The sequence below is a fragment of the Salmo salar genome, chromosome ssa05 (genome assembly GCF_905237065.1).
Source record: "Salmo salar chromosome ssa05, Ssal_v3.1, whole genome shotgun sequence".
NCBI lineage: Eukaryota > Metazoa > Chordata > Actinopteri > Salmoniformes > Salmonidae > Salmo > Salmo salar.
In genome coordinates this window covers 63,645,827-63,663,203 of record NC_059446.1, presented here as the reverse complement: position 1 = coordinate 63,663,203, position 17,377 = coordinate 63,645,827, and the positions used below count along the sequence as shown (strand labels likewise).

The window sequence follows — 17,377 nt, the reverse complement described above, 5'->3', positions numbered from 1 at the left end:
CAGTATTGCTCCACTAGGCGACTTCCTCCCCAGTCCCCATCAGAACAAACCCAACTGTTAATATTTAACCAATGACGGAAATCATCAGCTTTGAATGCCCCTGGAAAGCCTGACACATGACGTCACAGTCTCTGAAGGTACTTCAGACAAGGTGTGCATCCCAAATGGTACTCTATTCCCTATAGAGTGCACTACTTTTGAGCAGGGCCCATAGGGTAAAGTAATGCATTATAAAGGAAACAGTGTGCCATTTGGGACTAAGAAAAGGCCTGACATCTGGAATCCAAAAGGCTCTTTGGAAAAACCTGCATGTTGACCCTTGAACCACTGTGCAGAGTCACAAAGGAACTCCTCAGAACCAGCCTGTGATACAATATCTCCTCATATCTATTCAAATTCCAGAGACTTAAGGAGAGGAAAAAAATACAGTAGTCTTAATATAATCCCAAAACCACAGTAAAATAGAGGACCGTTTGAGACTTTTCCACAAAAAAATGAAGAAAGTTACAGTCTATGTAAACAGAAACGGTTAAAGTTTCATAAGGATAATACAGTATCTGCAGGAAGTGACAACATAGAGATAACTGTGTTCAATATTTAGTATTACACTAAAAGCGTTGTCAAAAGCATGTCAATAATTTGGCACACAATGCTTAGCCTATGAATAGCAATGAATGGTCTATCTACACGCGTGAGCGTCAGCGGCATCGAACTGTGCTGCTGCTCTATGCCTCGAACTGGACAGCGCCGTGGTGCTGAAATGCTCAGCGACATCTGATTCTGCACACAGGAGAGGGAATGTTTCCGTTTCCATAGCACTGATGCAGTATAGTCTGACAGATAGGCTAACGTTGAAAATCATTATACAGGATATATCTCATTAGTTCTTCAAACGCCATTTTTTAATCGTTGTTGTGTAACATGTACGTGATTGAAAAGGAAGTGGTATGATTTGACGCGAAGATGGCGCCCTTTGCTAACCCAACCCAAAGCCAACAGATTGAGAAGGCCGCTTAATAGCCTAGGATTCAAATGCATTGCTAACTGTTGAAAGACATAGGCTACTGAAGCATATTCAGTCGACTCAAAGATCCTTCTCCCTGCTCATATTATCCGAACATCATTTGGAGAACAGACAAAATGCATAGCCAATATGCTGCTTTATTGTAAACGCTATTTCTAGAGGCAATAATGTTAATAAATATAATATATTCTCTCCACTCAGAACGATTAGCCCATTAGAACAGGCAATATGTGCAGGACGTAGGCTACGTAACCTTTCAATGTGATCAGCTCCAGCTCGCGACAACCAGTTACAACAGGGTTACCCCAACTCAGCACTCACTGCACGAGCACAGCTGACGTGACAGTTAGCGCGCGATGTCCCCACAATGACTCTCTCTTTCTTCACTCTCTCTCTCACACGTTTGAATGATAGTGAATCATAATGGCTTACTTTAGCATCGACTGTTCCTTCTCATCTTCCTTTTTCTGTCGGTCCATGACGCCCAGGATGATCTTCCTCTCATCCTCGGTGAGGTGGCTGAGGTCCGGCAGGTCGGGTAGGGCTCCAGCCGGCGGGGGAGCGTCTGGGCCCCGGGGCCCGAGTGGAGCTGACATCGCTACACACAATTGCTAAAAAGTAATAATAACATGTATTTTTTTATATATATATACCAACATTGAGTGATAGAATGGATAGACTTAATTGTAATAGAACATTTCCAAATTGCAAAATCAGATTGCTACTCTAATATTAGGGTGCAATATTCCATGTGTTTCTTGTATTCATAATCATAACCACTAGCATAGGCTACCCTAATGCAAGACATATCGGTTGGATTGTTCACACATATCCTGACGCATTCCATTATATTTGGGCTTTAAGAATAAGACACAATGTGTCAAAATGCTACTTTTTACAAGGGATGCAGACATGAATTCTATATAGCCTCAATTTTCACCCAATACATGACAGTTATCTGATTGGGATTCAGCGGTTCTGGTATAGAAGGCTGCTACAGCTCATAATAAATACAGAGAAATTAATCGGTGAGGATCACAAGACACATATCCAACAGAATCATCGCCTAATTCTCACACAAACTCCCCAATTCCAGTAACCTATGAGATAGACACTGGAGATGCTGGACAGAGACCATTTGGTTTTATAACCAACATATACGGTCTTCTGGAAACAAGCATTCCAAACACAATTATCCTTCTCCATTCACGGATGGATTGTAGAGAAATATAGAATAGAGCTCTTGCCTTTTATTTTGCAATCATGTTAAATCCCGTCTAACCCATCGTGGTCATCCTTTAGAATGGGTTTGCTCGCATGTTGTAATAAAGACGTCGCCTCTTCCCTTGTCTGTTTGTTTTTCTTTCGAGTCCTAGCCACACACTCTCTCTTTCTCGCTTTCCTCCAGGTTTATAATTCTTGGAGATTTCTTAAATGCACAAAAATGGATGCAATGAAAAAATCCCGATAGGAAGAGTAGGCGGAGCGATGGAGAAGCGTAGAACAAAGCTGAGCGCGAGTGGCTTCATGAAAAAGGAAGGGGAGAGGGGCGCTTGTCGACGTACTTTCATTGACATCAGGCATTTGCAAAACACGGACTGTAAATCCTTTACAGCAGGACCAGATTATAAAAAACATTTGCCTGTTAAAGAGCATTTTCTGAAGAAAAGTGATGTGAAATGTACAGCGAAAGTTAGAAGCTTCATCAGCACACGATACAACTGGCACACAAGAAATGTGCATTTCAACACCATGTCGCTGTCCAGTTTGTTATGTGGTGCAGCAGCATATTGTGGAACTTCTCTTCCGATAGGATTGCCTCTCCAACTGGAGGTATGAATAAAATGTGTTATACAGCATTCTTATTCCTGATTTGGTAACACTTTAGACTACTTTTAACCATCCAGGTATAATAAAAAAATATAAAAAACATTTGTTCTAGAAAAAAGCTAGCACCAACACAATCCATGTCTATCATTGATTTATCAGCTGCTTCTTGTGACACTGCTTCTTAACTTTTTGGTCCCATTGTCAAACACCCCTCTTATCCCCTCTCACCCCAACCCAAGGCCCAGCCCCCTCATCCCAATGTCCAGACCGTGACCCCTCATCCCAAGGCCCAGCCCTAACCCCTCATACCAAGGCCCAGCCCTAACCCCTCATCAGAAGACCCAGCCCTAACCCCTCATCCCAAGGCCCAGCCCTAACCCCTCATACCAAGGCCCAGCCCTAAACCCTCATCAGAAGACCCAGCCCTAACCCCTCATACCAAGGCCCAGCCATAACCCCTCATACCAAGGCCCAGCCCTAACCCCTCATACCAAGGCCCAGCCATAACCCCTCATACCAAGGCCCAGCCCTAACCCCTCATACCAAGGCCCAGCCATAACCCCTCATACCAAGGCCCAGCCATAACCCCTCATACCAAGGCCCAGCCCTAACCCCTCATACCAAGGCCCAGCCCTAACCCCTCATACCAAGGCCCAGCCATAACCCCTCATACCAAGGCCCAGCCCTAACCCCTCATCCCAAGGCCAGCCCTAACCCCTCATCCCAGCCCTAACCCCTCATCCCAAGGCCCAGCCCCAACCCCTCATCCCAAGGCCCAGCCCTAACATCCCCCCTTCCCAAACCGTGCTCATGATCCAGGTTTGATATGACGCTCTTGACTTATTTCATAATCCTATCTAAATCCTGCCGTGATAAAGTGGATAGAACACTATACCTCATTAAGACTAAGTCCATTAGCATCAATACACTGAGCCCAACACAAGCTCATCCACTTTGAGTCAGAATGCCAAGAAATCATTAAACACCAAAACACTGATAAAAGTGTGTTGAACTTGTTACCATAGCGACTGCTTAACTTAATCATCTTCGTATCTCGGGTGGTACATAATGCTGCAACAATCTTCTGCCATCAGTCTCCATCTTTGGCCAGAGCTTGTGCTATCCCATGAGACCCATCACTTCAAGCTCAGCCACTATTATCCGTCGCTAGGTAGTTTTTGGCCTGCTTCGCTCTTTTCCAGTTGGTGTCCACATGAAGGCAACTTTGTGGATCCTTTCTGATGGCATACTTAGCACGCGTCACAGCCGACGAAACATGCATCTATAGTAACCCCTTATACAAGATCATCCACCTTGAGTCAATGTTAAGAAATCACTGGTACAAAATTAATCCAAAAACATTGGGAAAAGTCAGTCTAATTGTGTGTTTGTCGGCCCTGCAACATGGGTATACCAATTACAACACATACCTTCTTGGTTACTAGAACTCAGGCACATTAAAATGACAATTCAGAAACAATCACCCGTGTTACCATCACTTGTGCCATCCCCATATATCAGTAGACTGTTTTTAGGATTTTACTGCTATAATGTATCTATCGTTATACCACCTATATTACTCATATGCCAAACACACAAATGATGCTAATCTGAGCCCTTGGTTATTAATTGTATACTTGATTTTTTTAAATGTAAGAAACAAGCGTTGAAAAGTATCGTTGCATCGATATGAGAATCAGTGTATTTTGCCTACCAGAAAACATTATTCATATCAGACCCAAAAATATCATACATCTTTATTAGCAGTGTATCAATAAATACAAAAAACACGATCAATAGAAACAACCCTTAGCATCATACAATCTTTAAGGTTACTGAATCAGTACACACAATAGCTGAAGGTATGTGGTGGTGTAGGGAGGCCAAACATTTAAGATAGTTCCTAAGTTCCTAAAATACTAAAATAAATGTTCTGGTGATATTTGACGGATGTCGTTCTTCTTGGTTTCTAGTGTATTCTTATTTCAATACAATAACATCCCAAAATAATCCAACAATAGCATTCATGAAATCTTAATCTGGTGGTACTAAGTTTCACCATGACAGCTGGGACACTTATGTCAACAAACTTCACAATATTCACCCATATTTCTTTTTCGTAATAAGCCTTGGAGAGGTGGAATGAGTTCTTTCAGTCTTAGATAGGGTTGTGTTCAGGAGGGTTGTGTTCAGGAGGGTTGTGTTCAGGAGGGTTGTGTTCAGGAGGGTGCAGCCTTTTGACCTTTGCAGATTAGAATGTCATGAAAAAACTGAAGGGACACATAACGTTGTCTGCAGGGCTGCAAAATTCTGGTGTCTTTCCCAAATAGCCAGGTTTGTCAGAAATCCCGTTTGGAATATTCCTGGAACACAGGAGGCTGCTGAGGGGAGGACGGCTCATATTAATTGCCGGAACGGAGGAAATGGAATGACATCAAACACATGGAAACCATGTATTTGATCCCATTCTGCTCCAGCTATTACCGCAAGCCCGTCCTCCCCAATTAAGGTGCCACCAACCTCCTCTGTCCTGGAATCATGAGGGAACAAGCAGGACATCCAGGTATCAGGAATTTCTGGAAAACCAGAGAATTCTGGGACTCTTACCGACATTTTGCAACATTAGTTGTGTGTTTCTGAATGTGGCCCAGGTGTGTAGAGACAGTAGTCCTTTAGTCCTCCAATGCCACACGGTCACTGGCGTCCATGTTCCTTCTATTTCACCACGGTGACCACATGTTTCTCTTTCTCCGTCACCACGGGCATGGAGCCAGGCTTGCTGTGCTTGCGTACGTTCCTCTCCCTGGGACACACAATGAGGCAACAATGAATAACTCAAACATCAGGAACCAATTCATGAGATTATTCACACAGAGAGAGAAACGTTAGCAGAGTACACAAAGGAGTTAGTGCCAGGCAGGTGGCCTGATGTCATAATGTAGAATGCACTAATACTGACGTCATCTGAAAAATACACAAAGAGCATGTAGGCTACACTGCCTTCAGTCACAGCTCCTAGGTACACGTGGATGACATATTACAATGTGTTACTACGTTTCAGGACCAAAAATTAACACTGACTCATATTTGATTAATCATTAACTGGTCATGATGGCACCATCACTTCCCCTTAAGAGACTTTAGTGTAAATGAGCAAAAAGCCCATGATGACCAAGCCATGAGGGACCATCCTGTCCTATCAGTCCTGTTACCCATTAGGGTAAGTGTGCCTTGGTAGGGTCAGTCAGACCTATTCTGGCAGCCAGCTACGGCCTTAACCACTAGATGGACACTATGAGGACCTTCTGCCGTAGTTGTGTTCAGGCGGGACAGAGGCCAGGGTAGTTCTAAACCTACTGTATTAACAGAAATTGACAGTTTCCTTTGTGGTGAGGCCAAAGACCAGGTCAACCACCCGAAAACCTCCTCCCATCAACACAGAGACAAATAAGATCCAAAACCACACTAACCTTACCAAGAACAACACAAAGAAGCCAATTCTACTGATATACATACTGTAATATATAGACATGTGGTTTGACTGTTAAAAACAAGAGTATTGAGGATATGTGCAGGTAGAGTTAAGAACAGAAAGCCACTGTAGGGCAGACAGTAGTGGCATGGGTAAAGGAGGAGCCCATACTTCCTGCGGCGAGCCTCCTTCATGACACGCAGCTCCTTGCTCTGGCTGTAGATGGACTTGGGCAGGTGGCGGTGGCGCGAGATGCGGCGGATCTGAGGGTGGTGCTGGAACTTCTCCTTCAGCTTCTGGCTGTAGTTCACAGCTGCCTTCTCCCTAGGAGCCAGCTAGACCACGGGGGGGTGGCGACGACAGATAGAGAAATAGCGGGTAAGAAGAAAAAGAGAGAGGAAAAAGAAAGAAAAAAAGGGAGAGAAAATAAAGAGAGAGAACCAAGAGATTTCAATCTACTACTGAGGTCTACTTGGGTGCCTCATTTATCAGTATACACTATCAGTCCACAATGACAACATTTTCATGAAAAAACTGAAATCTAAATAAAATGGTATAACTATGTCCCCTGGGATGTTGAACCATGGCAAAAAGCAGGGTTGAATATGTTCATCTTTGGATAGACAGTTATCTTTAACACCTACTACTGCTCACTGATCTTTGTGACTTGGATATTATGACTGAACGATATTAGTTATAAGGTGGTAAAATATTGGCTATTATCTACAGTATAGGGCTGTCCTCGAAAAAGAAATATTGGATCACTGAAAGTCTGTTCTTTCGACCAATCGTTTGACCAGGCTAAATTTTTTAACGTGTATTTTTCCATATATAGACACACCCTATGCGTCTCAAAAAAATCAAAAATATATGCATTGAGCTTGTCTGATGCTTTACAGCTCACTGTTTGATGAAATAAGACACAAATAACTCAAGAGGGAGTCAGAGATCAAGATAACCAGAAGAAAATAAAAAAAACCTGTCCCGACTATCCTCCTCCCACTCCTCCTGGATTTTGCAGATTCTGCAGTTAAGCTCCTGAAATTGCCGGTAATAGGCTATATGAGAAGTCGGCAAACTTCCTCATGTGGAATGGCAATTTATCTTACCATTACTACCGATCTGATCTGCGAGCCAGTTATGGTTTTCATATGCACATTTTCGTGGAACAGTTTAATTTAATTTATAATAAACGTCTTTGTATCTCAAAATCATTTGTCATTTAGTTCATCAAAATGTAATCCAAATATGAATAAATTATAAACCTAACAAGTTACTTCTATTGCCAACTAGGTAGAAATATCCTATAAAGCCGCAAGGGATAAGAAGTAATCAGGTAGGCCTATTATGGCGTTTCCACTGGATAAGAGCATGACATTTTTCCCTTTCACGCCGAGTGGTGATTGAAAGGCAGGGAGCTCAAAATATATATATTTTTTAACATCAACTATTCAGAGGAGACCTTCATGGTCAAATTGGTCAGGCCTTCATGGTCAAATTGCTGCAAAGAAACCACTACTAAAGGACACCAATAAGAAGAAGAGACTTGCTTGGGCCAAGAAACACGAGCAATGGACATTAGACTGGTGGAAATCTGTCCTTTGGTCTGATGAGTCCAAATTTGAGATTTTTGGTTGATCTCTGCATGTGTGGTTCCCAACGTGAAGCATGGAGGAGGAGGTGTGATGGTGCTTTGCTGGTGACACTGTCAGTGATTTATTTAGAATTCAAGGCACACTTAACCAGCATGGCTACCACAGCATTCTGCTGTCAAGGGAAATGGTGCTGTCAAGGCAAATGGTGGCTACTTTGAAGAATCTAAAATATAAAATATATTTTGATTTGTTTAACACCTTAAGCCTACTAGTCATTGGGTATTGAAAGAGTGTATAGACCATAGAGAACTCTGCAGAGTCAGTGTTGCTCTGCTCCTTTTTCACTCTAAATGTTGTTCAGGTTTTCATAAATAACATTTAACAGGCTGTTGGCCTGGTCTAAGCAAAGCAGTGTACATCAACATTATCAGCAGCTATTAGCTAATCTCCAACAAATTGAATTGATTATAATTAGAATAAAAGCCCTGGAAGAGTGGCCACTTGGAGAACCTCTGAAACCACGGCCAGAGAGATTATATTTACTACTGCTCGACTAAAAACAAAAGTACCTGTCAAAATTTTGGACACCTACTCATTCAAGGTTTTTCCTTTATTTTTTAAAACTATTTTCTACATTGTAGAATAATAGTGAAGACGTCAAAACTATGAAATAACACATATGGAATCATGTATTATGTAGCAGTATGAGCTGTGTATCCATAGAGATAGTGAGCTCCAAAAGTATTGGAAGAGTGACAAATGTGTTGTTTTGGCTCTGTACTCCAGCACTTTGGTTTTGAAATGATACAATGACTGAGGTTAAAGTGCAGACTGTCAGCTTAATTTGAGAGTATTTTCATCCATTTTGGGTGAACCGTTTAGAAATTACAGCACCCATTTTAGGGGACCAAAAGTATTGGGGCAAATTCACTTACATGTGTATTAAAGTAGTCAAAGTTGAGTATTTAGTCCCATATTCCTAGCACGCAATGATTACATTAATCTTGTGACTCTACAAACTTGTTGGATGCATTTGCTGTGTGTTTTGGTCATGGTAGCTGTGTGTTTTGGTCATGGTAGCTGTGTGTTTTGGTCATGGTAACAGCCACATTAAAGTAGAAGTATTTAGAAACATTTTATTCTTATTTACAATAAAAGTGACTCCAATATGACATAATACCTTATTTACCATTCATTTCGATTGGGCACAAAATAAATCTGAAACAACCAAAACTAACAGCAAAAGCATCCAACAAGTTTGTCAAGTCACAAGCTTAATGTAGTCATTGTGTGCTAGGAATATGGGACCAGATACTAACCATTTCACTACTTTAATACACATAAGTGAATTTGTACCAATACTTTAGGTTCCTGTAATATGGGGGGACTGTGTACAAAAAGTGCTGTCATTTCTAAATGGTTCACCCGATATGGAGTGAAAAGCGCTGGCGTACAAAGCCAAAACAAAAAACGTGTCACTGCCCAATACTTTGAGGTCACTGTATGTATAGGATATATAGGTCATACTTCTCATGACTGTCATGATATGGTCATTGTTACTCCAAGTAATATGAAAAATAGGATCATAGGACAAAAACTAAATGATCTTTCACCTTCCACCTGTATAGTTCACAGTGAGGTCAAAGGTCAGCTCATAGAAAGGCATCAAAAGTCAAAAACCAGAGAGAGAGAGAGACACTGCAGTTGCAACAAACACAGGCTGAAGACCTCCACTCTTCCGGAGATCTGACAGTTAGCCTTGATTCAGCATTTCTTTTTAATTAAAGACTCTTCCAGTCCAACTTGATGGTTAATGCTTCATTAGTTCCAGAGTGGCCGTTCTTTAAGTGATTGGGCCTATTCAAACTGCTGATAGCAGCTGGGCTCGTCTGATCTGTTTAAGTACAAAGCTACAGAATAAATATCCTCTTATACACTGACAGTAAAACAAGTGCCAAAAGTTGCCCAATTCTCCAGTGTTAAGCTGCATTAAGGGAATAAGGAAGAGGGAAGCAGAAGGGGGATGGATATTGGAGATGGCACTGAAAAACGTCCATTCATCTCCCTTGCAATTCATCCTTGTAGGCTAAATGCTGGTTTTGGCATCAGATGAGAAAAGAGTTAGGCTAGCCTATGTGTAAGAATCTGTTTAAGATACGCTAAACAGAACCTTATATTTCAGGTAATGTGTAAATAATGCCTTGAACATTCGGAGAGTTAGAGGTTGAAGAAAGCATAACAGATATAATTCCAATGTTTTGGGATGGGCGATGCTAACGTTAGCCTGCTGTAACACCTCTAAGTAATTCAAGTCTATCAAAGTTGCAGTCCCTATTTGCCATACATACATTTTAGTGAACTATCCCTTTAAATCCACTCTATAGTGCCACATTGCCCACACTGACTGACTGACTGGTCAGAAATTGTCTATTGGTAATCAAGAGTTCCAAATAGCTCCAGTCTGTCACCAACCCTGCCCTGCTGTCCCTATTGGTCCATTGTACTTATTGAAAGTGATTCTGTTCCAATTCAGTCAGCATCCATCAGAGCCCTTGGCAGTGCCACTGCTGTTGCTGCTGGCAGCCTTGCCTCCCTCTCTCTTACCATGCCGAGCGTACCATGGTGGGCATCTGGCCATGGCAGGTTGAGGAACTCACAAAACGGAAGGTCAAAATCACAGCTCCAACAAATGCATCAGAATATTAGCAAATACAGTTGAAGTCGGGAGTTTACATACACCTTAGCCAAATACATTCAAACTCCGTTTTTCACAATCCCTGACATTTAATCCTAGTAAAAATTCCCTGTCTTAAGTCAGTTAGGATCACCACTTTATTATAAGAATGTGAAATGTCAGAATAATAGTAGAGAATTATTTCAGCTTTTATTTCTTTCATCACATTCCCAGTGGGTCAGAAGTTTACATACACTTAATTAGTATTTGGTACATTGCCTTTAAATTGTTTAACTTGGGTCAAACGTTTCAGGTAGCCTTCCACAAGCTTCCCACAATAAATTGGGTGAAATTTTGGCCCATTCCTCCTGACAGAGCTTGTGTAACTGAGTCAGGTTTGTAGGCCTCCTTGCGCGCACATGCTTTTTCAGTTCTGCCCACAAATTGTCTATGGGATTGAGGTCAGGGCTTTGTGATGGCCACTCCAATACCTTGACTTTGTTGTCCTTAAGCCATTTTGCCACAACTTTGGAAGTATGCTTGGGGTCATTGTCCATTTCGAAGACCCATTTGCGACCAAGCTTTAACTTCTTGACTGATGTCTTGAGATGTTGCTTCAATATATCCACATAATTTTCCTGCCTGATGATGCCATCTATTTTGTGAAGTGCACCAGTCCCTCCTGCAGCAAAGCACCCCCACAACATGATGCTGCCACCCCCGTGCTTCACGGTTGGGATGGTGTTCTTCGGCTTGCAAGCTTCCCCCTTTTTCCTCCAAACATAACAATGGTCATTATGGCCAAACAGTTCTATTTTTGTTTCATCAGACCAGAGGACATTTCTCCAAAACTACAATCTTTGTCCCCATGTGCAGTTGCAAACCTTTTTTATGGCGGATTTGGAGCGGTGGCTTCTTTCTTGCTGAGCGGCCTTTCAGGTTATGTCGATATAGGACTCGTTTAAATGTGGATATAGATACTTTTGTACCGGTTTCCTCCAGCATCTTCACAAGGTCCTTTGCTGTTGTTCTGGGATTGATTTGCACTTTTCGCACCAAAGTACATTCATCTCTAGGAGACAGAACGCGTCTCCTTCCTGAGCGGTATGACGGCTGCGTGGTCCCATGGTGTTTATACTTGCGTACTATTGTTTGTACAAATGGCGCGGTACCTTCAGGCGTTTGGAAATTTCTTCCAAGGATGAACCAGACTTGTGGACGTCTACAATATTTTTTCCTGAGGTCTTTGCTGATTTCTTTTGATTTTCCCATGATGTCAAGTAAGGTAGGCCTTGAAATACATCCACAGGTACAACTCCAATTGACTAATTATGTCAATTAGCCTATCAGAAGCTTCTAAAGCCATGACATCATTTCCTGGAATTTTTCCAAGCTGTTTAAAGGCAGTCAACTTAGTGTATGTAAACTTCTGACCCACTGGAATTGTGATACAGTGAATTATAAGTGAAATAATCTGTCTGTAAACAATTGTTGGAAAAATTACTTGTGTCATACATAAAGTAGATGTCCTAACCGACTTGCCAAAACTATAGTTAACAATACATTTGTGGAGTGGTTAAAAAAATGTGTTTTTATGACTCCAACCTAAGTGTATGTAAACTTCCGACTTCAACTGTAGGCCTACCAGTTAATGGTAAGCATTCGACATTGTTCTAGGATCCATCTTTCTTTCATGACATTACTTTTGATACCCGGCACCTGCAGGTTACAGGACGTGAGTACACTACTTCTAAAGGAGAGGAAGAGGACTGTCTGTCTCACCAATCCCAACTTCTCAGCAGCGTTGGCCTTCCACAGTCTGATGTTCATCTCATCTGAAGCACTCAGGATGTACTTGTTGTCTGATGACCACTTTATGGAGATGACGTGCTGCATGCGCTTGGTGTGGTACACCTCCCTGTGAAGTCACACACACAGAACACAATGTTGTGTCATCTCTAAACATGTCGACACCTGTAGAAAAATAAATACAACCAAAGCTGATAATAAACGCCCAATCTGCTGGAACCCAGTGTCTGAACCCCTGGCACCACTAACCTGCTGTGGCCACTGTCTTTGGGGAAGATGCGGATGGTCTTGTCAAAGCTGGCCGAGACAAACTCCTTGCCAGTTGGAGAGTAGTCTACATCCAGCACGGCTGAGACATGGTCCATGTGGACGGTGAAAGGCTTGTCCAGGTACCTCATATCATATGTATACAGACTGTAGGGGGAGGAAACACATGCTGTTGGTTAATAAATACAGAGATGAGATGTTAACACACACCACCATGCTTCTCTCATGCACGGTGTAAGGTCAGTAAATGAAAACACGAGATCTCGATGGACATGCTGTAATTGTAAAACAAGTGTAAATGTACATTAGAAATAATAATTATATCACTCCCCAAGCAATTGCATGAACAAAAACATTATTAGCATTGAAAATACACAAACTTCTCTCCAGGAATGAATGAGGCTTATGTGATGTAGTGAACATGTTGTAAACTCAACACATGTTGAATTGCATCACTCACTTGTAATCTTCATTAGAGCAGGTGAAGTTATACGCTTCCATGGGATTCCAGCACAAAGTGTTGCTCCTCATACTCATGATAACCTATATAGGAAATCACACATTCATACTTCAATACACTAACCATTAGACACATTGCAGTAATGAAAGGACAGTACGGAATGGGAAATTAGTTTAGTAATGGGCAAAGTCATGGGCAGTAGGGCTGGATGATATGGGCATAAAAATCTAGTTGACATTTTTCTACTAAATATTGCGAATGCGATCTTACATCAAATCACTTGGTTAAACTGTTGGAATCATAGAAATAGAATGATCTGATCATTCAAATGTTACGGTTGGAATAGAGTGGCTACTTGGAATGCAGTTTTGTTTGGCATGACAACGAGGAAAAGGTAAGGAAGGAGATGGTTGTGACAGAGTAAGAACCAAAGTGTTGGTCAGTGTTTCCCATGGCCAGCAGCATACCACCCTGCATCCCACTGCTGCCTCCCACTGCACTCCTTCCTCACCCCTGTAACTACTCCCCAGGTTGTTACTGTTCTCAGTCAATTTACCTGGTTAAATAAATCAAATGGGACCCTAATTAGGTTAAAATATATATATTTAGACAAAGATTTTACAACATTATTTGTCTTTTCCTCTCTGATTAAGAACAAACTGTTTCACAAACAATGATGATATACTCCACCACTGGTTCCATCCAATATTAGAACAAAAGATTGCTAGCAAGATTTGCACTCAGTGGAATTAGCTAGGAAGCGATTAGCCTTGCTAACAAATTCTAGGCACATGTTCAGCTAACTAGTGTTTTGCAGAAAGCAAGTTACACAAATGAATAGTATAATAAAGAAAACGTGAATTTATATTAAGAAGCAAAGTGGAAAGCTGTGTCGTTCTTGTTAGAAAACAAATCTGTTGACTGCATGGTCAATGCATGCAATGAATCTGGAGCACGAGGAACTGCCTGCTTGAGTGACAGGGGCTTTGTGTGTGTGGGATTGGGAAGTGGCCAAAAGAGGAGAGGAGAACTCGTCAACTAAAGTAATATATAAAAACTAAAAACGGGCATTACAGACGGACGGCTAAGTGGCATTTCAAAATATCGCAGCCTCTTGCGATATGGATATTGCGCATGTCAATATTTCAATTTACATTCAAATTTGATTAATCGTGCAGTTCTAATGGGTAGCATCACAAATGGCACCCTACGAGCCCTCGCCAAATGGTAGTGCACTAAATAGGGTGTCATTTGGGATGCACCCAAGGACATAGAAATGTACCTTTTTAAGAGGTGTAGCTTCCCTCATGTCATACAGCACAATACTTCTGTCAGAGGCACAACTTGCTAGAAGTTCAGTCTGAGGAGAAAAGCGGGAAGGTCAAGAATTAAACTTTTTTAAATCCACTAACATACAATTCTGTGTTTTATACAACCTTTGACCTACATAGTCCTGATATGCATATAGCCTCCATTATTCTGGTGTATGGAGGCTATAGCCAAATATATTTATAACTAACACAAGATAGTTCATCTGTGCGTTTACAGTTTGAGCAAAGGAAGCATAGTGGGCAAAACAAGCAAGGAGGTAGGCAAAGCCAAGCCGAGCTATTGGCGCGTTGTAGCTAGTATTTGCATATTTCCATTAGGGAACGCCTCCTCTGTGAAGTGCGTGTGTGCACAAACTCAATTTGACCTTGCACTCCTTCTAAACAACACATTTCTTTTTTCAGTTTGGCAAAGCGTCAAGTCTATAAATATTAGTGCACTGTGTTCGTAACAGATTCTAGTTTTGGGAACAGAAAAATTTGTTTCAACAATGAGAAAATTTGCAGAATGTTGGCACAGTTTCACCTAGTTCCACCCTCGACTGGACTTCCTCTCACTACTATACATGTTGGTGGTGAGAAAACATTCTAAACGGATACTTCAGCTTTATAGCCTCTGTGACGTGTCTGGGTTACGCCTTCTGTCTGTGCTATAGCAATGTCAGGGCCCGCATTCACCAAGAGTCTCAGAGCAGAGGAGCTAATCAAGGACCAGCTTTGCCTTTTAGATTATAATTAACTAAATGATATGGACATGGAGGACCTGATCCTTGATCAGGAATCCTACTCAGACACTTTCTGCTACAATCCACGCAGAGAGAGGGTTGATTACCTCTACAGGGTTGAAGCGGACGCAGCTGAAACTGTCCACGCCCCAGGAGAAGGAGCGGATGGGGCTGCTGCGCTGCTCATCCCAGATGTCCACCTGCTGGCCACACGTCACAAACACACCCTCCTTCTGGTGGTGGTCGATGCTGGTGAACACAGACTGGAAGGAACAAACATTGGTCTCAGTTACATTTTTAAAGTGAATCCTCAATCATCATCATCACTGACTAGAGGGAATACATTACAACAACCATCACCATCACCCTGACTGCAGAGAATATCTCCAAACCCATCATTCTTATCATCATCATGGGTTTAAAGCCACAATCTTTAATGATGGGTCCACTCGATGGTATGCACATTTTACAGTGTTGCTTAATGAGATCAGATAGGTTAGGTCAGAGATATTAATTGAGCAGAATAATGACAGAGACGAGACACCTCCTCCTCCATACCTTCCCAAGAATAGTATTGAGAGGTTCCTCTTCCTCTCCGTAGCCGGGAGTCTCCATCTTCCACTGTTTGATAGTCTTGTCATCACCAACCTGTTATTCAGAAACACAAGCATGTTTACTTTCACAGAGGTTTGAGGTTGATTTATAATGAAGTTGTGTCATAAGACTGCATTCCAGCAGCGGGCAACCATTCTGTGAGAAACTCAGGGGTGTATTAATTTTGTGTGTTGTAAAACATTTTGCAATGGAAACCGTTTACTCCAAATGGAAAACGTTTTGCAACAAAAACAAGAGTTTCTATTAGAGCAATTCAGATAGGTCCCTCCCAGTTTCATTCTGTTTACCTCCATTTAGCACCTAGAGTAAACGGTAAACCGTTTCCATTGCAACAGACCAAATGTTTTGCAACGGAATCCAACTAATGAATACACCCCTAGTCTGGTTAGTATTCACTAGACAGAAAATGAAAGCAACGGGCCAGAATGGGGAGGTACTATGTGAACTTGTTCATTGCACAATGTTTAGTGTGCCCTAATGAATACAACCCTGGATAGTGGAACAGATACTGTACCGTAAAGAAGGAGGTGCCACAGAAGCGAACGACCATCCCCCTGACAAAGCCTTCATGGGCCTGGAGTGTACGAACACACTCACGTTTGGTTAGATTCCACACCTTCAGCTGAGAAAAAAAATCAGTTAGTCTTACAGTATAAACAGGTCATTTAGATGCATCATCTCAATGCACAGACTTGTCATCATATATGTTTGACCATTCCATAGTTAGACATGTAGCCTATAATTCTTGGATTTGTAATCAACTCATATTTAACCAGGCCATTGCTAACTCTAAGTACAGTTAGCTAGTTAACTACCTCGCCATCGCAGGAGCCGGACAGCATTGTGGAGAGGCTCTTGGGGTGCTTGGCCATGCAGTTCACCCCATCCCTGTGGCCGTCCAGAGAAGCCAGGAACGGCTTGGCGAACACGCGCTCCAGCTTGGTGGCATTCAGGGCACGGGTGTATTCTCTTGGCACCTCGAATGGATGGAGGGACGGGTCGTAATTTCTTGGTACTGTAGGTTACATACACTGTTAGAATAAGTTGTTTTGCCAGGGCTGATTGAGCTAGCTATAGCTCTCTACAGTGGATTGAACTGTGTGAAGTTAGCTAATGTGCACTAGCTGGCTAACTATCTGCACTTACCACGCTGGATATCCAACTTCGTCTCACGGACATAGTCGTCCGGATTCCTGGAGAGGACTTTAACTTTCATTGCGTGAATGTGTATAAAGCTCTATACTTCTTCCCCCAAAATGTAACACAGTAAAATGATTCGTACGGCCATGAGTTTACGTGTTTGACCTCACCTACCGGATGTTGAGGGCAATATCCGCTCTTATTTGCCGGAAGTCTGTTTGTTGCTTGCGTTTACAGCGACCATAGATAGAACATTGAGTTATAAAAACCTTTGGCGACACCATGTGGACTGATTGTTTCTGTACTCTGGGCTTCAGAGATCTCACTAGATTAGATTTATTGTGGGACATTAAAACGTATTTTTTTCATGTTTATTGCATTACAGTAAAATACGCAGAAGGAGAACATTGTATTAATTTACGTTTTATATATTTAATA

General features: G+C 41.9%; 2 protein-coding genes across 10 annotated transcripts in view; both read right to left on the bottom strand.

Annotated features, from left to right (window-relative positions):
* The window catches only part of LOC106605391 (regulating synaptic membrane exocytosis protein 2), a 215,777-nt gene extending 213,219 nt beyond the window's left edge, over positions 1-2,558 (bottom strand). For 5 of the 9 annotated variants that reach the window (XM_045718551.1, XM_045718558.1, XM_045718556.1 and 2 more), the window contains exons 1-2: positions 2,272-2,557; positions 1,457-1,635 (exon numbers count right to left, since the gene is read on the bottom strand). In XM_045718551.1, coding sequence (XP_045574507.1) covers positions 1,457-1,620 — 164 coding nt within the window. In that variant the 5' untranslated portion in view covers positions 1,621-1,635; positions 2,272-2,557. Of the gene's footprint in view, positions 1-1,456; positions 1,636-2,271 lie in introns of all 9 variants that reach the window. The other 4 variants (XM_045718553.1, XM_045718560.1, XM_045718554.1 and 1 more) reach the window with 4 other exon arrangements.
* A 2,038-nt stretch (positions 2,559-4,596) lies between these two features.
* dcaf13 (ddb1 and cul4 associated factor 13) lies at positions 4,597-17,248 on the bottom strand. The gene is made up of 11 exons (XM_014200985.2): positions 16,946-17,248; positions 16,615-16,814; positions 16,314-16,421; positions 15,743-15,832; positions 15,292-15,447; positions 14,414-14,491; positions 13,132-13,214; positions 12,654-12,818; positions 12,378-12,513; positions 6,498-6,661; positions 4,597-5,657 (listed from the first exon to the last, which is right to left on the bottom strand). Exons 1-11 carry the CDS (start codon positions 17,013-17,015, stop codon positions 5,570-5,572), a joined length of 1,338 nt encoding a protein of 445 aa, XP_014056460.1. The 5' UTR covers positions 17,016-17,248; the 3' UTR covers positions 4,597-5,569.
* Between the last annotated feature and the right edge of the window lie 129 nt (positions 17,249-17,377).

Bases quoted from the DNA above. Each gene is read 5' to 3' on its own strand.
- dcaf13 (XM_014200985.2), bottom strand. From the start codon at position 17,015: ATGAAAGTTAAAGTCCTCTCCAGGAATCCGGACGACTATGTCCGTGAG. The intron at 16,422-16,614 runs GTAGTTAACTAG...TTTTTTTCTCAG, and splicing joins CCGGCTCCTGCGATGGCGAG to CTGAAGGTGTGGAATCTAAC. The intron at 15,448-15,742 runs GTATGGAGGAGG...TGTTCCTTCCAG, and splicing joins TCAATACTATTCTTGGGAAG to TCTGTGTTCACCAGCATCGA.